The sequence below is a fragment of the Myxocyprinus asiaticus genome, chromosome 5, assembly GCF_019703515.2.
Source record: "Myxocyprinus asiaticus isolate MX2 ecotype Aquarium Trade chromosome 5, UBuf_Myxa_2, whole genome shotgun sequence".
Classification (NCBI taxonomy): Eukaryota; Metazoa; Chordata; class Actinopteri; order Cypriniformes; family Catostomidae; genus Myxocyprinus; species Myxocyprinus asiaticus.
In genome coordinates, this window is record NC_059348.1 from 34,608,989 (window position 1) to 34,631,497 (window position 22,509).

Here is a 22,509-nt window from a genome sequence, read left to right on the forward strand (position 1 = left end):
GTAAAATCTGTTAATAACATCCGTTGTGTGCTGTTTCACTGTTCTTCGTAGATTCTCGGAATTACCCTCATCCTCATTCAGTGTGCTGTTTTTATCAAAGCTCCGCCCCACTGAGTAGCCTACTCAGTCGGTGACTCCGCGATAAAAATAGTCCTATGTATAACACGTTTTTATCAAACAAAGGCAACTCTTTGAGACCTTTATTCATTACCACGGATCTTATTATTAAGTTATGTGTTAATAGGGTGGCGAAAAGGAAACGTTTGCTATCTGTTCATCTTACTACGTCATGAACATTTGGCGGGAACGGCGCATGAATATCTACAGTAGCGGGGGGAAAAAACAATCCGTAGTATTAAAGCCCGCGGGAGCAGCTGTTCGAAATATTGCAGCAAATGACAAGCAGGCGCGCGGTGTGACCACAGCCGCTCTCGTGCTGTAGTGCGCAGGCTGAGCTTTTCATACCAGACGCCGGTACGACCCACTCCCACTTTGGACTTACTTTCACTTGAAACTTCACTCACTGACGTCTGACAGTATTGTCAGTTTTCATTCAGTATCACCAAGGCTACGGTAAGTCCCCTTGAATTACCCTTCATTACCTTTTTAAGTCTTTTTTTTAATAATAATAATAATAATAATAATAATAATAATAATAATAATAATAATTATTATTATTAATTATTTTTAATATTTATATATATATATATATATATATATATATATATATATATATATATATATAAATAAGTATACACATATGAACATATATCTCATAAATATGGCTTTTACTGATTTAAAAACACATACGTTTACATATATAGAACATATTTCCAAGTATTACAAAAAAATTCTGTTTTAAATGTATGTAACAGTTTCCCAAAAACTAGTGGAATTTGAATATGTGCACATATTTTAAATACATGTTCATATTTGGCCATATATACGATTTCTGTGTGTTTTATTTTCCCTTTAGTGAATTTATTATTTTTACTCTTCAAGGCATTTTGAAACTTTAAGACAAGCGCACACATTTGCATTGATCTGGGCTTCAAAATTAGGTTAACAGGCACTTTTGAAGAATGTGGTCAAAGAATTGGTTAGTTGAAGTTGTGGTTCGCATGACTAGTCTCCTCGACATGTAATCATTGCTGATCTTGCTGTGCGTAACACATTCGTGCCGCACCTAAGTTCGACCACTGTTAGACCATTCTCACGTGAACTTCTTGGTTTATGAGATTGCAAGCCAGCAGTTCTGGCTTTGAAAACTTGGCTTTTGCATAAGACTGATCACCAGTTGTGTAGCCATTTAAAGGGCGAGATATAAACCATGCTTTCTTTTTAACAGGCACTCACCATGCCGCAGAATTCAAGTATGGCGAGTAAAAACTATGATTACGACTACGATTCCTACCAGCCCTATTTCTATTTTGACAATGAGCAGGAGGATTTCTATAACCAACAGCACGGACAGCCACCGGCGCCCAGTGAGGATATATGGAAAAAATTTGAATTGCTCCCCACTCCACCTCTCTCCCCGAGCCGGCGACCCTCGCTGTCAGACCCGTTCCCCTCCACTGCCGACCAGCTGGAGATGGTTTCAGAATTTCTCGGGGACGACGTGGTCAACCACAGTTTCATTTGTGATGCGGACTACTCCCAGTCTTTTCTCAAGTCTATTATCATTCAGGATTGTATGTGGAGCGGCTTCTCTGCCGCAGCCAAGCTGGAGAAGGTGGTGTCTGAGAGATTAGCGTCACTCCAGGCGGCGAGGAAAGAGTCGTCCAGGAGTGACTCAACAGACGACTGTAGGTCCAGCCCAAACGTCAGCTACCTTCAAGATATGAACACTCCTGCCTCGCAGTGCATTGACCCATCTGTAGTTTTTCCCTTTCCATTGACTGACAGCTCAAAGCCTAGCAATCACTCATCCACACCGACTTCCACAACACTATCATTGGATACTCCTCCAAATAGTGGGAGTAGCAGCAGCAGCAGTGATAGTGATTCTGGTGAGTAACTGTAATGTAAACCTAAAATATTCATTTTTGTTGGCTCTGTTTGCACTTTTTGTTTTAAGGTTTAATAAATGTCATTTTAACAACTGACTTAAAAAAAATATTGTACACCCATCATTTAGAGATGTGGTTGTTAATGTGTTAATCCCAGATTGTAGTTTTGGTAGCAGTTGTGTAAGGAGAACCTCCCTCCTATGTGAGGTTGTCTAGAATTTATAAGTACAGCTCCATGTTGCATTGCCTCAAATTGACGTTTATTTGCTCCCCCCCCCCCCCAATATAGATGACGAAGAACAGGAGGAAATTGACGTTGTCACTGTGGAAAAGAGAAAATCCGTGAGGAAGTCAGATTCAAATGCAACACGCCAAAGCCCTGTCGTCCTCAAGCGGTGTCATGTTAATATCCACCAACATAATTACGCTGCCCAGCCATCCATGCGAAACGAGCAGCCCGCCGTCAAGAGGATTAAATTTGAGAGCAACAGCAGGGTGCTTAAACAAATTAGCCACATCCGAAAATGCTTGAGTCCCAGGACGTCAGACTCTGAGGATATTGATAAGCGAAGGACTCATAACGTGCTCGAACGGCAACGGCGGAACGAACTCAAACTGAGTTTCTTCGCGTTGAGGGATGAAATTCCTGATGTAGCCAACAATGAGAAAGCTGCCAAAGTGGTAATACTCAAGAAGGCAACGGAGTGCATCCTCAGCATGCAGGAAGATGAACAAAAACTCCTCTTGTCGAAGGAGAAATTAAGGCGGAAATGTGAACTTTTAAATCAGAGACTTGAGCAGTTAAGCAGTTCTTAAGTTGCTTGGACTTTTATTTATGGACTGAACTTGTTTTAAGCATTTGAATGATAATTGTATGGTAGGGAAGTCAATACAAGGGTCTCGAGTGGGGCAAGCAATGTTGAATCAACCTTACATTGATTTCTACAATATCACTGCCTCCGTTGAACACAATAGGGGTTAGATTATTTGTATTTAATTTTAATAATAAAATGGTCTGTGGTTCCACTTACTGTTGGCCTTAACTTAATATTTGTTTTTGTAAGTTTTGTACATATTGCACATGTATTCAAGATGCTGTTGATTTCTGAATCATAAATGCATTTCTCTATAAATTGTGTTTTGACTGATGTCTTTAATGTGAACACCTTGCTTTTGCCTTTTAGATATGACCCACTTTCACAGACTTCAATTAGGTAATCTATTAAATAGATCCAGTTATGCACTGTTGGATTCACCATTTTAGAATTGAATTTACACACTCAATGTACAAAGGCTCTTTGTTTTGCACTTCACTTTCTTTGGCAATGGCATCATCCATTTTGTCATTGATTTTGGGATGACTAATGCATGTGTCCAAAGTACATGCACTTTTTACAGGCATGAAAGCCAGTGTCTTACATTAAGCCAATCACATGCATCTACCATATTGATTTTGTCTCCAATTGTACATAGCTTGTGGCCACATCGACTAAAATACAAATGTTTAGTTTAGAGTGGACTGAGCTTTAGTCAGTTGCACATTATTTCACCACAAAATAAAGATGCAAGTAAAGAGCATCTAGAGCAATCCTAGTATTCACACTCACTATCCCATTTTATAACAAGATTCTTAAGGTTTTCTTTCATTGTAAGGTGCAACATTTATTTTGGCATTTTAACTCCCAACGAACAACTGTTGGGTAGTTCTTGTCAAACTTGCTCTTCAAAAAGATGCCATCTTCCATGGAGCAATCATCTCCCTTTGAAAACGACAGTGGAGAAGTAGCTTAGTCTTATCCTCACCTTAAACTCACATGTGAATTGTTTGTCTATGGTGGCTGTAGAAGGGACTGGTGGATTGCATACATCCCTCTTGTCATACCCAATTTCATGTCCTGCTTTATCTAGTTTCTCATGTTTCAAACATCAAAATGACAAAACACAATGTCATAAGGAAATGGCCCTGGATGGATGGGGAAGAAATCACAACTGAATATGTGCTGTGTGCCTGTTCTCTCCTGCACATACATAAACACATCAGTTCGCTCAACAAAATACCCTTATAGTGTGTGCAAAAAAACAACCTACATTTAATTCTAGTTAGCCAGGTACCCTCAAATAAACCTCATCACTTTGGACCATAAAGAGGTATGCAGATGTAAATTCCTGTAATTTGTTTAGTTTTGCAACTTGCAAAGATCCAGTGATTCACTACAAATTTTACTTGTGTTCAAAAATGGTCTACGTCATCCACTTGCACTCCCATGAATACATTCTCTCCCCCACCCCCCACCTGTGTATCACAGTTATTTTAGGCAAAAAGGCTACATGATGAGACATCAACAGCCAACCCTGGATCCATGTAGATGAGAAAACCAAGATGCTCAGGAGTTCTGAAAATGTGAAGTTTACCATTGACAGTCTCTGTCTAAGATCAGTTGTTAGAGAGAGTAAATTAAGTGTCCATCACTTTGGAATTTACAATCACTGTTAATATGATAATACAACAAAATATGTAATCTAGATTTACGTGCAAAATAAATTCATGATTCTTTATCTAGTAAGAGAAGAATTTATTGCGCGCTGACGTCAAGCCCTGATCTGTTGCTTTGCAATGCGCTGTACGAGGTGCTGAGAGCACATGGCGGAGAGGGGACGCAGACTTAGCAACTGTGGCTAATACATCTTGGTCGCAAAATATTAGGAAAGTATGAATATTTAGATCCGACAAGTGGACTAACTTGCTCCAGGCGTCCAAAATGGTAAGATTCTTCTCCACTGTTGCATTTATAATGTGTCCAGGAGTTGTGGAACAAAATCTTAGCTTTAGCAAAACAATGCGCTCAGTCTGTTGTCTGCCACAGGTGCAGGAATATAATTCCGCTTCAGATGTTGTGATTAATATCTGTTTGGATTGCAAACATTTAATTGCAAACCATTATTTGTATTATTATTAATAACCGTTATTAATATACTAAGTTGCGCAGCAAATTTTGCGCGTGAGCAGTGATTTATTGTTTTGATTTATTTAGGTCGGGTTGCTTCATGCCACATGACATTGTCCACTGGTGTTGTTTATTAGTAATTTTTTTTTAATTATTATTTAATTTCATGTTAACATGCCATTATTACTGTTGCTCAAGCAGATTTTTTGTTAGCACGGAAAACTTTCAGCTGATGATATATCTTAAGTATTCAGGGTTAAAAGGAATAGTTCACCCAAAAATGAAAATTCTTTCATCATTTACTCACCCTTATACCATCCCAGATTTGAATGACTTTCTTTCTTCTGCAGAACACAAATTCAAATTTTAGAAGAATATATCAGCTCTGTAGGTCCATACGATGCAAGTGAATGATGACCAAAACTTTTAAGCTCTAAAAGCACATAAAGGCAGCATAGAAGTAATCCATATGACTCTAGTGGTTTATTCCATGTCTTTAGAAGCGATATGATAGATGTGGATGAGAAACAGATAGCGCTCTTCTTGCCTAAGGCCACGTCCACACTAATATGTTTTTGTTTGAAAACGCATCTTTTTCTCTACGTTTCGGTCTTCCGTCCTCAGTGAGACAGTGTTTTTGTCAGCGAAAACGGAGCTTTTGGATAACGCTCTCCCAAATGGATAAAAACGCTGTCTTCGCGTTTTACATTTACATTTATTCATTTGGCAGACGCTTTTATCCAAAGCAACGTACAAAAGAGGAAGACATATGCGAATCATCTTAAGGAGACAGTGGTATGAAAAGTGCCATATTACAAAGTTTCACTAGCATCAGAATAGTATTCAAAACAGATTAATGTGCAACAAGAATTATTATTTTTTTAATGACTGGTTAAGTGCTCATGGAAAAGATGTGTTTTAGTCGTTTTTTGAAGGCAGAGTGAGTCAGCTTCACGGATAGAGTTGGGAAGGTCATTCCACCAATGTGGTACGATGAAGCTGAAAGTCCGGGAAAGTGTTTTGGTGCCTCTTTGTGTTGGTACAACAAGGCAACGTTCCTTAGCCGACCGCAGGCTTCTAGTTGGCGCGTAGCTCTGCAAAATGTTTTTAGGTATGCTGGAGCAGACCCAGTGACTGTTCTGTATGCTAGCATCAGAGCCTTGAATTTGATACGTGCATCAACCGGCAGCCAGTGGAGAGAGATGAGGAGTGGTGTAACATGCGCTCTCTTTGGTTCATTAAAGACCAGATGTGCTGCTGCATTCTGGATCATTTGCAGGGGTCTAATTGCACATGCAGGGAGGCCTGCAATGAGAGTGTTACAGTAGTCCAGTCTAGTTATGACAAGTGACTGGACAAGCATTTGTGTGGCATGTTCAGAGAGGAAGGGTCTTATCTTCCTGATATTGTAGAGTGTAAATCTACATGATCTTGTGGTCTTTGAGATGTGGTCTGTGAAATTTTGTTTGTTGTCGATGGTTACCCCTAGATTTCAGACCGTTTTGGAAGGCATTACTGAAGTTGCACTCAGCTGCACGGTGATGTTGTGTTCAACAGCAGGGTTGGCTGGAAAGTCAAGGAGTTCAGTCTTGGCTGGGTTGAGTTGCAGATGGCGCTCCTTCATCCAGGCCGAGATATTTGCCAGGCAGGCAGAAATTCGAGCAGTCACTGTGGTGTCGTTAGGTTGGAAAGACAAGTAGAGTTGTGTGTCATCAGCGTAGCAGTGGTAGGAGAAAACATGTGCCTGAATGATGGGTCCCAGTGATGTTGTGTATATAAAGAAGAGAAGTGGCCCAAGCACTGATTTTTAGCATGGAGTGGGAAAACGGTGATATCTGAAAACGATTATGTATTTGTTGTCATGTGACGCAGTCATGAGTCATCCAGTCAACCAAAACAATCAAGATGGCTGCCCATGTTATAGCAACTTTGATAGCGGTGCTGTTGTGCATGATATTCGCTTTAAAAGCGTTGTTAAAGATACATTTTACTTTGAAGGAATGCAATGTGAATGTTGTACAAGGGCAACGGGAAGTTAACTCAGAATTGGTGTCTAACGACGGAACACAAGAACAATTGCGTTTCAGACCGTACATGCAACGGCATGCGCAGTAAGGGGATTTAGGCGTTTTCATACGTTTCAGTGTGGACGAGCAACTTTTGGAAAATGCTTGAAAACGGCAGTGTGGACGGAGAGCGTTTAAAAAAACGAAAACGCCATTTTCAAATGTGTCTGGATTAATGAAGATGTAGCCTTCTCGGATCTAGAAATGTAACATAAGGGGGGTAATAACCAATGACAGAGGGGCATATGCTCCAGTGTATTTGATGGTTTTGCAGGAGTGTTTCTCCAGCACACTTGCGTTAGAGTTATGGTTAGCGTTAGGGTTATGGTTAGCGCCATGGTGGCCCACCCCAGCACCCCCCTAGATCCAGCCCTGGCATATTCCACCTATTGGGCAGGGAGGAGAATTTATTGTAAAAATTGTATTGACTTAAATATTGATCTGTTTCTGATCATATCGCTTCAGAAGACATGAATTTACCCACTGGAGTCATGTAACCATGTGAGCAATGCTTGTCTTGCCCCTCTCTGTACCGTGTGTTGATGGAGTTCATAAAATATTTTCAGAGGCACTCAGTCTATCATTGGATTTAGGACTTCCCTGTAAGAGATTTACGATCCAGAGTCTCAAGGTGAGCAGTTGTGAGGAGGTCCCCTTTACCACGTAGTGATGAATGATGTCATATCAAGTCACACAGTCCTAGCGGTGAGGCCCTGTAGGTCCGCTGACACCTCCACACATACATCTCATCACTAATTCAGTACCATTGTTCAGATCTCAAAATTAAAAGGACCAAAATTTACGTTTTACTGCCTCTAAACTGCACTCTCCAGTGCATAGCTTCTCCATACCTTTAATTTGTCCCTTGAGAGCAGACCTGACTCGGATCAGATAGCGGAGATTTCAGTCTGTTACGTCACAGCAGAACTGTCGCTGTGATTTATCACAAGCAGAATGGACCATGCTTGGCTCGGCGGTCACTCACTTTGGGCCCCTATTCAATTCAACTGTAATGTTCAGAAAACAGCAAAGTGATTTCTATAGGATATGATCTGTGCTGACCTGTGGTCTGGTGAAAGACTTTATTTGCTGAGAGGGTCTAAATGGTACAGCACCCTTAAGACCGTTGACACCTCATTTGTTTCTCATATAAAGCTTCTGCTGACTTCATTATTCACTGGTCATGAAGCATGGATTCATCTGCTGCTGGGGAGATGTAGCAGCTGGTGGAGCAGACAGAAGTGATTGCTGCAGCAACATGGCTGAATTAGTTTTGATTAGATGAGCATGAATGGAGAACTGAATGCTGGATGGCACTTTGTTCAAGGTAATGATCCAGAAACAGAGGTGGGCGATATGGGCAAAAATGTTATCACGATATTCTTTATCACATCATTCGATATCGATATTTACCATGATATACATTCACATTTGCACATTGCACATTTTTTAGAATTTCCAAGTTGGCAGAAGAAAAGAAGAAAAAATCCTAAACAGTCAAAATAGTATGTACAAAACTGCATTGGGGGTCCAGTGACAGCCAAAGCAGCAGTGTCTGAGGGATCTTCTACTAAAATATTACAATATTTTATAGAGTTTATCAATCGAGTGCAGTTGGATATGAATGTTAAAAGATTTTCTGTTCCTTTTGAAGCATAAGGACAGCATAAAATATTTATATTCAAATTATTTTTATATTTCGTCATCGTTACATTCAGATAGCAAGTATGGGTGCATAGAAGCCCTTGTGAGTGAGGAATGATAGGTCTAAAGGCGCTTTGGAACCATGTTAACTAATGCAGCGCCTCATGTCTACTCGCATGTGGGGAAAAGAGGCAACGCATGCAGAGCGGGACAGGGCATAAATGAAGCGTGTTCGGTGCTAAAGAAAAATAATCAAGAATACAGCTCAGAAAGATCAGATCTGGTGTACACGGCACTGTTGTTTTGTCGCGCTGCTCACTAGATGAGAGAGAGGGCGCAACCCTCGTCATGATGTCTTGCGTTCCGTTTGGAATCAATCTGGACCCGGGCCGCAGTGACTGATTCTCCCATATATAGCTCTCCATGATTTGAAATGAAGAGGCCATGACTGTCACGTTAATAAAACTTTTTTTATGGGTAAAAAGGAGACTGTTCATCAACATGTGCACGCCGAGGCCATTTATGGTCTTAAGCCGGTGTATACATGCATGAGGGACGAAGCTGAGCTACAGTCACACTGTGTACAATCGTACTGGGAATATTACCGCTGTCTTTTATATCAGTCTCCGTGTTTTTAACCTGTCACGTTCATTTGGAGCACGACACACACATGCCGCTGAATAGATCGGGAGCAGCATTAAGACAAGCTCTAAGAATTCTTTTTCTCTGTCTTATTCAGCCTTTGGTGGATTTCCAACGTATCTAACTTTAGCGTTTGCAATATTTTTTTTGGCAAAATCTCTATCTCAATTATAAAAAAATAGAAAATTCAAATTAATCTTAAAAATCGAAAAAAACGCCCAACCCTACCATCTCTTTAAGACTGCTGGCATCAGCCAGTGAACGCATATAACGAGAGAAGATGTGCTTCTTTACAGCATCCGTCTTATTGTGTGATTAGAATTTAATGTTTCTTTTTTGTTGTTTTTAAACAGTAACTGACTGTAAAGAACAGAAAGAGTATTGAAAGAGCCATTTTTCCATTACATGGATTGTGTGGATCTCATCTTTGGACACACAGAACTAGTCAAACCAAACGTTTACACTCAACACGCAGTGAAAGGATCTCGCTGCTGAACTGTTTCCTCACTATTAGGGCTGAAACAATTAGTTGGTATTATTGAAAAATGTTCATTGTTGAATAGATGTTTGATGTCATTTAACACAACGTGAGATCATACGAAACTCGTATGATGACGCTCGAGAGCAGCACTGCAGCTCTCGCCTGATTGATTAGGGGAAGAATTACACAGCTCACAGTCCAGATGCACTCTAAACTTTCCAAACAACTTCAGGTGATGTAGATTGCAAAGTATGTGGGAATTATTCAAAAATACCAAAAAAGTAAATATTAAAGCACTCTCTTTGTGGAATATGTGGAGCTGGAGCTGCCGATCCGCTGAAGCAAAACTTGCATGTTGAGCGTCTTTAAAGGAAGCACCCTGGCATTACATCTTAAATGCAGTTATATTTAATGCGTTATAGCTTTTAATAAAGTTCAAATAATACAGAAGCAGATCATGTAAATAACTACAAACTCTGAAACTGGCATTTTGCTGTGCGGTCAGCGCCTCTTCTATGAGTTACGCAAAGCCTCCCGATCTAAGGGAGAGAGACTGAAACTGCACCCGGCTGATCCCCACTCTGTCGTGGGGATGCTCATCCCTCGAGCGCATGCTTAATGCAGCTAGATTATAACGTGATGGCTCGCGACTTATTGAATCACAATATATGTGTCACTGTGCATTTCTTATCGTGAAGAAAATTGGCAATATGCAGCTTTTTTAATGAGAGAGAGTTTGTCTTTTTTGTGTTAAAGATGGATTGAAGTGAACAAAAAGGTGAGAGAGGGTAGTCTTTGCCCCATTATACACTGCAACAAAATACAATTTTGGATTGTTTTTGTTTTGGCTTGTTTTCCAATATAAATATCTAAAACTCCTTTAAAACAACTTACTTTAGCAGCTATACTGCAGAAGAAAACATTGTTATCTGAGAATGTTGAATATAATATTAAAAATACAAATATTTTAAAATATCATTTTTAATTTTTTTTCTCCCAATTTGGAATGCCCAATTCCCAATGTGCGTAGTGATTCGCCTCAGTCTGGGTGGCAGAGGACGAATCCCAGTTGCCTCCGCGTCTGAGGCCGTCAATCTGCACATCTTATCACGGAGACATAGCGCATGTGGTGGCTTCACGCCATCCACCGCGGCAACCACGCTCAACTCACCATGCACCCCACTGAGAACGAACCACATTATAGCGATCACGAGGAGGTTACCCCATGTGACTCTACCCTCCCTAGCAACCGGGCCAATTTGGTTGGTTAGGAGACCTGGCTGGAGTCACTCAGCACGCCCTGGGATTCGAACTAGCGAACTCCAGGGGTGGTAGCCAGCGTCTTTACCACTGAGCTACTATAGATCTTGAATATAAGTATATTTTGTCTTTACTGCACTCGCAGAAGTATAACCGTGAAAAAATACACTTCTATACAAAATACATTAGAAATCATGAGATTACATTTTATTCTAAGCCTACTTGAATTAAAGCCAAAAAAAAAAAAAAAAGTTCTAAGTGTTTATCTCTCCTTTGTAAAATGCACGTTCAAGAATAGTTTGTACTTGTGTTGTATCTTTCTGTGCTTTGGAACAATATTTATTGTGAAAAGTGCTAGAAAAATTACACTTGAATTGAATAGAAAATGTTTCTCTTCAGGTTTACACATCAAAACATTAATTGTGGGTAAAACAAGAAGACCCAATTGACCGGTACTGTCGCATTTTTGTAATGCCGAACCTAAAATCACTCACACTTTTTTTCCCCCTCTGCAAGCAGATATACACAAATGCACAGATTCTCACAGGCGGGGTTTTACGAAGCTTTGCTCTGTCTCAAATATGGAGTGAAGTGTGTTCGTGCAAAGCTGGTTATATTTAAAAGTAAAACCTAAAATTCTTAATATAAAAATGTATTTTTTTATTAGTTTAAAACTCAAACCGACATAATCCCAAAGTTGTGAAAAACTGACTCGAGCCCATCCCCAAACCTGATAGTTTGACTGGTAGTGAACCACTATTTTGATGTCATAATGGTTAAAATGGACAGAAGCATTGAAGATCCTTTGTTCTGAGTGTCAATGGCAGGCTGCGGTTAAGTTGGTCATGTAACAACAGCCTGAACTCATCCTCTATATAATTTCTGTAACCAGACAGTATGTGTTAGTCTCAATAACAAAGCCCAGAAAAGTCTTTATTTAATCAGCCCCTGTGGATTTATTGAGTTGTAATTGCCTGTTGCAGTAGGTACCGCTGTAGAGCCAGCCTTGGCTCTTAGCACTGAGCTTTTAAATGATGAGTGTGAGGCTGACATGGTGCTAATGTCACTGAGCCTCATCCTGTCCTTCTCACACTTGGGGTCAGTGGGGGCACTGGCAGCCTCCCAAATACTGAGACAAGTAGCTCAGCTGTCTCTCTCTACACTTCCACAGTAGGCCTTAGCTCTTTAGGGATTGATGTGAAACCCAATCTTTTGAAGTAGTAGTCTTCCATAAGAGGCTGCAGTATTTAGCCAAGTGCTCAGCTGTTATGTGTTACATGGTTTATAAAAGAGGGCTGATTTGTACTGTCCTGTTGCTTTTGCTCAACCATCACCTAGATATTACAGGCCTTGTTAAAGGTGAAGTGTTAAAGTTAGAGGTAAATTTCTGCACCATTTGCGGCACCAAATGTAATTGCAGAAATTATTATTTCCAAACAGGTTTAAACAGGTTCTACTTAAAGGTAGTCCCACCCTAAACTTGAGCCACATTTTGAAATTTTTGACAGCTTAAACAAGCAGAGCAATGTTTTTCACAGCAAGGACAGGATGTACAATTTATGTTTAATACAAGTTTGGTCTGTTAAGATTTGACAATTTTTGTGCATTTTGCACGTCATCAAGTAAAATATATTTTTGTTGCTCTCCTGAACTGTGTGATTGTGACTGACTGAACTGAACAGCGTCCTCAGCCGGAACATGAGACAGCCGGTACTTCTTTCCTGTGTTTACGGACATGAAGTAATGACGTAAGGAGGAATGACATAAGCCAGCGATTTGGCGGCAAATCCGACCCGACAGCTCAAAATACAAATAATTTTTATAGGCTTACTGTTGTAAATCAGGGTAAGGTAAGGACATTTTTTTTTCAACACTGTTTGTTTATGTACTTAACAGTAATGGCAATTTGTTCATTTTTAATCAAAAAATCTTACATAGTGCATCTTTAAATAATATATAGTCTGCTAGGGGTGTAACGATCCATCGATCTGGATGGGTGTATCGATCTAATAACCAACAATGCGATGTCATGGATTCAACGTGTAAACATATTTTTTAAGACTGACTGGGAGTGAGAGATGCTTTGCTGAAGCAACGGCGCAAAACACAACGTTAGAGATCTTTTATGTTATTATGAGAAGTGTAAAAATATTTTCAGTTCATTATGAAACTGTGGCGGGACACAGTTTTGGCAATTAATGGGAAACACTTGGTACGTTATCATCTTGTTACTAACTTCGGTACCATATTACAGTATGCTCTGCTGTCATTGGCAAAATAATATGAAATATGACCGTTTTGAGATTAAATCAATGACAATTTGAAAATAAAATAAAAAACGTCTGGATATGGCCAAGTGTAATCATTAAACAGCAGAAGGGTGTAATTTAATTAAACAATACACAGTCACATGCGCTGCACGCTACAGAGTGAATTAGAGGTGCCGCTATGCTCTGTCCTCTGCTTCACACACACACACATAAATGCAACACTAATGGTGCTTAATTTTCATGCAGTGTGTTAAGAGTATAAACGGCTGTTAACACTTCAATTAACTCCTCCGTTGCAGCTCGGGTTTTCGGCTCGAGAGTCGTGACGGGAATATTAGTGGTGCACCGATCAGGAAATTTGAGGCCGATACTGATACCGATATATTATTATTATTATTATTATTATTTTTATTTTTTTTAAAGTGCCCTTTGCAACACTTTTGCAAGATAAATTGTGCAGTTATATGTTAATGCCCCACACAGTAAAATTATGGTAGCACTACGAAAAGTTTCCATTTGTTAACATTATTTAACAACATTACTGAAGTTAACATGAACAAATTAACTTAATGTTAGTTACAACATATACATTTTTAAAATCAAAAGTTGTTTTAGTTAACATTAATGCACTATGAACTAACAATGAACTTTTTATTAACTAACATTATGATTAATAAATGCTGGCGAACGAGTCACGTGATGCCATGCGAGGTTCGGACATGTGAACGGCGAGCTCTGCGCAGTTTGCTACTTTTCATCCTTTTCATGTCATAAACCGGTGAGATTTGATACACCCTGATCCTTAACTGTTTTAGGAAGACAAATTGTCAAAGAATTCAAAATCCTCTGGCTCTGGAGACATTAAAAGACACTTCCGTGCTCAAGCTGACGCTCCCCCCAGAGGCCGCGGACCAGGGAGTCAGTTTGGCCAGAGAAGTGAAGGAGATTCGTCATGAATTGCTGAACGTATCGGCAATGCTGGAGAAAGTCGTTGCTCACATGGAGGATCTTGCTGTAATACATCGATCGATCACTGCCATGGAGACTAAATTCATTGATATGGTTACAAGAGTGGTGGAGGTTGAGAAACGGATTGATTATCTGGAGTCATTGGAGAGGGAATTAGCTGCTAATCCGCTAGCGACCAAAGTATATTTGGAGCTTCTCTGGGAAAAGTTGGAAGACTTCAAGAATCGTAGCCGGCAAAATAACATCCGAATTGTTGGAATTCCTGAAGACGAAGAAAGTGATGATAGATATGGAGAGATATGGTGAAATTTCTGGATGGGCTCTTTCCGAGTATGCTCGACATAACACACCATAAGCTGGAAATTGAGTGAGCTCACAGGGTTCTGGCTCGGAGATCCACTGAGGGAGACAGGCCCCGATCAATTCTGGACCGATTTCTGAGATCATCCGATAAAGATCTGGTGTTACACGAGGCGAGGAGTAAAGGAAGTCTTTCTTGGAAGAACCACAGCATTTCCTTGTTCCCAGACTTTGCGAATTCGACGAGAGAAATGTAATCGATTCAAGGAATGCAAGAAACTCTTACATCAACGGAAGGTCGCTTTTGCACTGATGTTCCTGGCCAAATTGAGAATAGATGTTAAGGACGGCCGTAAAACATTTACATGCCCACAACAAACATTGTCCTTCATAAAGTCAATAGAGTAAGTCATTTGGTGATACTCATGTAGCAGCCAAGTGGACAGACTCACTGAACATTCACTTGACTGTCCGAGGAAGCTGAGCGACTTTTTTTGTTTCTTTTTGTGCTGGTTCTGCCAAAGCGGCTGGAGTTGTTTTGTGAAGCAGCACTCCTTCGGGACAGTGTTGTGGATGAATCTGCATATTCTTTGTGATTACGCCTCCTATTGGTTGGAGTTTGTTTTGTGGAGTATTTCTTGCAGGATATTGGAGTGATGGGTCATCTGTTGCACTCATGTAGCAGTTGAATGGACCGGCTCACTGAACGTTCGTTTGACTGTCCGAGGAAACTGAACAGCCCTTTTATTTATTTATTTATTTATTTTATTTTTTGTGTGTGCTGTTCCGCTAGAGGCTGGAGTTTGTTTTGTGGAGGAGCACACCTTCAGGACAGTTATGTGGATGAATCTACACGTTCTTTGTTTTTATCCCGCCTATTGGCTGGAGTTTGATTTATAGATTATCTTCTGTTCTGTAATTCTTTTTTACAAATTTTGTATAGAAACACCAGACTTGAGCAATCCAATGGCAAAGTTGTTGCTGGGGCTCTTGTAGGCGTACATGGACTGTTTGAGTTTAGAGGGATGGATGCCGGTTGCACTTTTTTTTTTTTTTTTTTTGGTTCTTTTGTGGTCTTTATAATTTTATTTTTGACACAATCTATTTTTTTCTAATATGTCAAAATGTCAAATGTTAGTGAGTGGATTGTTTCTCTTCACGTAGAACGAGAATGGGTCGGGGCACCCCATAAAAAGAAGGAAGGTTATATCTCTTCTTAAATGTAAGAAATATGATATAGTGTTTCTCAAAGAAATGCATCTTTCCCCACAGGAAGCTGAAAAATTTGGGAACATATGGGGTAGACATGTTTTCTTTAGTGCTGGCTCAAGTAAGAGCAGGGGAGTCATTACATTGATAAGTAAACATCTACAATTCAAATGTCTCAAACAGATTAAAGATAAATTAGGAAGAGTCATTGTTGTTTTAGCAGAAATTCAGGGGCAAAGTCTGATTTTGGCTAATATTTAAGCACCTAATGCTGATGATCTGTTTTTTTTTTTTGTATAGATCTTGAAGGGATGTTGCAAGCCGCTGGCACCCCTCATGATATAATATTGGGAGGAGACTTTAATCTTTTGGTGGACTTTTGAACACATCTGGAAGGGACTATAATTTGTTTTTCATCAGTCCATAAGATTTATTCTAGAATATATTTTTTTATAAAAAAAATTTTTTTATATCATTTCATCTGTTGTTGATTGTTCAGTTGATTAACAGATTACGCCTTGGTGAGTTTAGAGATGTTGCCACATATGGAGAAAAATAAATCATATAGTTGGAGCCTTAATGTATCCCTTTTGCAAAATCTGAATTCCAACAAATGTTAAAGGCTGAAATCAATGTTTATATGGAGACCAACTGATCCTCAGTATCCTCTGTGGGTGTGGCTTGGGAGGCACTTTCTTAGGGGCCGGATACAGTATGTCTCATTCACCAAAAAATCCAAAGCAAGAGAACTTGTGGAGTTGGAAGGGAATATTAAAAGTGTCGAGGCAGAGCTGAAGCACCAAATGTCGTCTGATGGCCTAGATATAACACTATTTTGTCACGGAAGGTGGAGTTTTGGCTGTTCAGGGCAAGACAGTCATACTTTGAGTCGGGGACAAAGCAGGAAAACTAATGGTTAGATATATAAAACAGAGAGAGTCTTTTTCTACCATTCCCTCAGTGAAATCTGCTGGTGGTGAAATATTTACCTCGGGCCATTAATATTAATAAGGCTTTTAAAGAATTCTCTCTTGATCTCTACAGTTCCATGTCTTCATCTATTTATGAAGATATTAGAAACTTTGTGGAACCATTAGAACTCCCTAAACTGATGACTGAGCAGAAAAATTCTCTTGATCCTGAGAGAATCTTGGAGGAGCTTGGCAAGGTAATTAAGGCCTTGCCTACAGGCAAGGATCCGGGGCCAGATGGCTTTGCCGCTGATTTGTTTAGATCTTATGCTACAGAACTGGCTCCACATTTGCTAGAAGGTTATATGGAATCATTAAAGAGTGAAAAGCTTCCACCAACCATGACACAAGCCTGGATCAGTCTGATTTTTAAAAAGGACAAAGATCCAAGCAAGTGTAAGAGTTCAGGAATACTTTTATTGGATGGATTAAATTACTTTATAGACACCCGGTAGCGGCGGTACAAACGAATGGATTACTTTCAGATTATTTTACTCTGGATAGTGGCACCCGGCAGGGTTGCCCTCTTTCCCCATTATTGTTCTGTCTTGCCCTGGAACCATTAGCAGCCACGATAAGAAAGGAGGATGATTTTCCAGGGGTGTTGGCGGGAGGTGTGGCGCATAAGCTTTTGCTTTATGCAGATGATATTTTGTTATTCGTCTCCGACCCTACTAGATCTATGCCTTGCCTCCACAGAATAATTAATTCCATTTCTAAATTCTCAGGATACATATTTAATTGGTCTAAATCCAAAGTTTTGGCTCTGACAGCGTTCTCCCCGGTAACTGCTAACCAGCTGGGCATCTTCCAGTGGCCCAAACAGGGCATTAAGTATTTGGGTATTTTATTCCCAGCAAATTTGTGTGATTTTAGTTGGTTAATTTTGACCCTTTAATAAAAAGTTTTTTGAGCGATGTGGACAGGTGGGCTTCATTACATTTATCTATGATTGGGAAGGTTAATGTTATTTAAATTAATTGTATTCCAAAATTCAACTACCTACTACAGTCTCTCCCCATTGAAGTTCCCCTCTTTTATTTTAAACAATTTGATAGTGTAGCTAAATCTGGAATGGTAAGTGTCCTCGGATGCATTTTAATAAGTTACACAGGCCATTTGACACAGGTGGGTTAGGTCTCCCAAAGATTTTGTTTTACTATTATGCTTTTGGTCTCAGACATTTGTCTCATTGGTCGCTTCCACTCGAGAGAGCCCCTCCCTGGCTCTTTATAGAACAGGAGGTCCTTGCCCCTATCTTGCCATTGCAAAGTCTTTCTACCAAGCTGTCTGGAGAAGTAAAGACACATCCCGTTATCTCGCACATGCATTTAGTGTGGACAAAAGTTTCCTGCATGTTCAATTCGGACATTTACCTGAACGTTGCTGCAAGTATTTGGTTAAACACTAAATTGTGCATTAACAAGTCCTCTTTCTGCTGGACAGAATGGATTGAGAAGGGAGTTGCTACACTGGGTGACCTGTATGAAAATGGAGCGTTGAGATCCTTTGAAAATATTATACAGCGGTTTGGGATTCCCAGATCTCAATTCTTCAGGTACTTAGAGCTGCGCCATCTACTTTGTAACACTTTCGATCAGTGCACCCCTAGGGAGTATCCCAGCATTAATGGGAAGCTTGATATAACTAACCTGTCTAAAACAGGAAGAACTCAAAGGTCTGTCAAAATAAGTCTAAACGAAAGTCTAAAACGAAAGCTCTATTCAACAGGATGTTTGAAATTATCGACAGAAATATAACCACTATACAAAAATGTAATGTTCAAAAAGTAGCAATAATGCTCTAACAATTGTATAATGTTAAATGGGTGTATTATTATATTATTATTATTATTATTATTATTATTATTATTATCATCATCATTTGTAAGCAAAATCACAAACGCAAGGGTATTATCAGCATGTTGTGATTCAGCAATAGCAGCCTTGTGCCACAGGTAATCAGATTATTTTCATTAATGTTTTCATTAATACTGTAAAGCTTTGTTTTGCAGCAATTTTATTTGACCAGAAATAAAATTGCAATTTTTTGTAAAAAATATATATTTTTGTTAATGCTGTATGTATCAATTTGATTAAACACCATTTGATCATAACATTTAATTAAAACATTTAACATGAAATGCAGAAAAATTTAAATGGACAATGCATAATTTGTCTCTGTAAAACTTAATGAAGTTCTTTTAATCAAGTAATTTTCTGTGTAATTTCATCAAAAATCTGAGGCTTTTTATTTGTTGAATATAGTATTGATTTAGAATCGATACCGAGGTACCAGGTCTGGTATTGTACTGAAGCCAAAATTTTGGTATTGGAGCAACCCTAGTGTGCTGGCCTTTTCAAATGAAAGCAGAACCAATGAAGCTTGAGAACAGTGTTCTGTTGTAAACAAATCGAGCTGCACTTGTGGTTGTATCGCGTCAGTTCTCGCGTGATCATGCCAACGCGCTTACGTCATGCGAGAGGCAGCATGAGCTGATTCTCCTCATAGACACGCATTGGAGAGCAACCAGGAGTAAACCATTATAGTGAAAGGACTTAAATATTTATGTTTCTCATCGTATTGTTTTGGAAGATACAGATGATGTCAAACGTTTACATACACTTAGGTTGAAGTCATTAAAACTCATTTTTAACCACTCCACAGATTTAATATTAGCAAACTATAGTTTTGGCAAGTCGTTTAAGACATCTACTTTGTGTATTGTTTTCCAACAATTGTTTACAGACAGATTGTTTTACTTTTATTGACTATATCACAATTCCAGTGGGTCAGAAGTTTACATACACCAAGTTAACTTTGCCTTTAAGCAGCTTGGAAAATTCCAGAAAATTATGTCAAGTCTTAAGACAATTAGCTTCTGCACTGTAAATTCTAATTAGTTAACTTAGAAAAAGCATACAAACCAATTGCCTTAAAAAAAACTAAGTGCAATAAGTATTATATGTTGTACTAACAAATGCTAGTTAGTTTAGTACACTTAGACTTGAGTTTTAGTAACTTTAAATAACTGTAGAGAGTACTTGAAAATTTACTTTGGATGTACTCTTGACTTAGTTTAGACTACTCACAATTACTATTTTACAGCACTACCCAACCTAAGTTGGGATAACTAATGTGACATTTCCTGCAACTTAGAAATTCTCAGTTGTATTTACTTGAACAGCCATCCAATTTACTTGTAAAAAACCATGCAAACCGATTGCCTTAAAAATACCAAGTAACTGTTATTCATGTAACTCAAGTGCTGAAAACAGGTTCCATTCTCCTAAAATAATCAGATTTACACTAACACATAATAAATCATGGTAGTGACACAAGTTCAACTGTGTGTTTTTTATTTAGAGGTCTTTTCACATTGCACCATTTCAAAAGTGTATTGTGCTAGTTTAAAACAATGATCATGGCACATACTGGCTTCTGCAGACCACTGTGTCAATGAGAGTATAAAAATATGCCCAGCCAATACTGAACTTGTTGGAACAATATCAGCGGGTAGAACTAAAAATATCCTGGTTGATATTTTTTGGTTCAAATGACAACAGTAATCAAATTCACATATACATTACATAACAATAACATTAACTTCATAACAATCTGAAACACGAAATGCTGAGGTACCTGTTTTGTGAAATCACTGCTATATGACCATTGTAAACAAAAGAGGGTATTTTTGGCCTACCCACAGACCAGTAACCAGTTATATTAGTCAGCCGATGTATTAGCTGTACTTTATCAAAATAAAATAATAATTCTGGGGGAAAAAAGCCAACCTCTGTGCCAGTTTAAAAGTGAATGGTGGTGGTTTAAAACAATTAAAAGACTGCGCAGCTATAACCATGGCACGTACTGGCTTCTGTAGACTGTTTAAACATACTGTACACCAGTATACAAAATATGCCCAACCAATAATGAATTTGTTGGAACAATATCAACAGGTCACTGTGTGAGCCGCTCTTCATTTGGATAGGCATCAAATTTGTAAATTGCTCAAGTTTTTCCAAAATAAAATGCTTCATGTCTCATGGTGGATTCAGGTATGTTTTGTCTCGTAAACATAAAAGATTAGCTTGTCTCAGTCTGAATTCCACATCAACCAAAAAATTTGGAATGTCAAATAACTCTGGCCATCTCTCCTGTCTTATTGTTGATGGCGATGAGCTGTGTCAGGACAGAATCTCTGTATAGTCTGAGACATTGGAGGCATCAGACATGCTGGTGGTGGAGGCAGTCGCCAGCAATGGAATGACCTTCACAGTAGCTTTTGTAGCTGGCAAGTCTCCTATGTCATCAAGGTTGCTAAGAGCAATATTGAAGTCAGGGTCTTCATACATAAGATTGAAGTCATACTGCAACTGGCATTTATCTTTGATTTTTATCTTCAGCTCTTCAACTGTTTTTGGTTTTCCATCTAGTGGCACTTTCTGTATGTTCAGTTATGATGACTCTTACTTTATAGCTTTCCATGGTCCTAGAAAAAAAGGAAACATCACTTTACAGCCCATTCAACATACTGACATTCAACACAATATGTAACGCTTATGTGTCACATACACATTGCCTTTCACTCGGTAGGAGGACAAGGGGAAAACATCATTCAGCTCAGACAGCTGAGTACTGTGAGAGACCCTCCTCCACTTAAGCACAACTCATAAGCACGTAAATGTTCATCATACCATGAACTCAAAAGTCTGCAGATTAACAGGATTTATGTGTTGATGATAACAATTTGTGTTATTTGCCTGGACTCTGGGAGGCCTGAGCAACAGCCAACCGAAATGATCATATCTGCAATGTATTTCACACCGTGAACACATACAGAAGATGCAACCAGCAAAGTACTTTGCTTGGCATTTCGCTGATGTAGTGAACTCTGAACATTTTCAGGGAAGGATGTGACCATAACTGACCTCACTTTATTAATTTGTAAAGGAGGTTTGAAGAATGTTGATGAATCTAAACGGAAGGCCATCAACTTCTGGTGTCTTACAGCCAAGGTATGTCAAATCACTTTTATTGTCACACAACCATATACACAAGTGCAATAGTGTGTGAAATTCTTGGGTGCAGTTCCGAGCAACATAGCAGTCGTGACAGTGATGAGACATATACCAATCTACAATAAACATCAAATTTACACAACACAATTTAAAATCTAATATACACATAATTACACACAACACAATATACAAATAACATACAATGTACATTATACAATACACACAATATAATTATAATTAATTTATCACACATTATACATTTGCACATATACAGTGAAATTCTTTTTTTTTCACATATCCCAGCTAAGCTAGGGTCAGAGTGCAGGGTCAGCCATGATACGGCACCCCTGGAGCAGATAGGGTCAAGGGCCTTGCTCAAGGGCCCAACAGTGGCATCTTGGCAGTTTTGGGGCTTGAACCCCCAACCTTCTGATCAGTAACCCAGAGCCTTAACCACTAAGCCACCACTGCCCTGCTAATATATATAAAATATACAGTAGGTTGTATTGTACTGTATTGACATTCAGGCTGTCGGTTGATAGTCAGTTGTCAGTGTGTTGTTAAGAGAATATAATTTATGACAGTCCAGTGTGAGATAATAAGATTAATAAAGTGCAGTGCTGATGTATATTGATCGTGAAAGATCAAGAGTTCAAAAGTCTGATTGCTTGGGGGAAGAAGCTGTCATGAAGTCGGCTGGTGCGGGTCCTGATGCTGCG

The 22,509-nt window shown here is 39.1% G+C and overlaps 1 protein-coding gene and 1 long non-coding RNA gene across 2 annotated transcripts in view; both read left to right on the plus strand.

Annotated features, from left to right (window-relative positions):
* The first annotated feature begins 340 nt into the window (after window positions 1-340).
* LOC127441502 (transcriptional regulator Myc-B-like) lies at window positions 341-3,145 on the plus strand. Its single transcript, XM_051699015.1, has 3 exons — window positions 341-573; window positions 1,349-2,012; window positions 2,302-3,145. Exons 2-3 carry the CDS (start codon window positions 1,358-1,360, stop codon window positions 2,826-2,828), a joined length of 1,182 nt encoding a protein of 393 aa, XP_051554975.1. The 5' UTR covers window positions 341-573; window positions 1,349-1,357; the 3' UTR covers window positions 2,829-3,145.
* Window positions 3,146-4,641: 1,496 nt separating this feature from the next.
* Window positions 4,642-22,509, plus strand: part of LOC127441433 (uncharacterized) — a 114,396-nt gene continuing 96,528 nt past the window's right edge. Inside the window, exon 1 of the long non-coding RNA XR_007897304.1 lies at window positions 4,642-4,774. This is a non-coding gene — a long non-coding RNA (uncharacterized LOC127441433). The remainder of the gene's footprint in view (window positions 4,775-22,509) is intronic.

Coding starts and splice junctions, on each gene's coding strand:
- LOC127441502 (XM_051699015.1), top strand. CDS start 1,358: ATGCCGCAGAATTCAAGTATGGCGAGTAAAAACTATGATTACGACTAC. Junction 2,013..2,301: donor CAGCAGTGATAGTGATTCTG/GTGAGTAACTGT, acceptor CCCCCAATATAG/ATGACGAAGAACAGGAGGAA.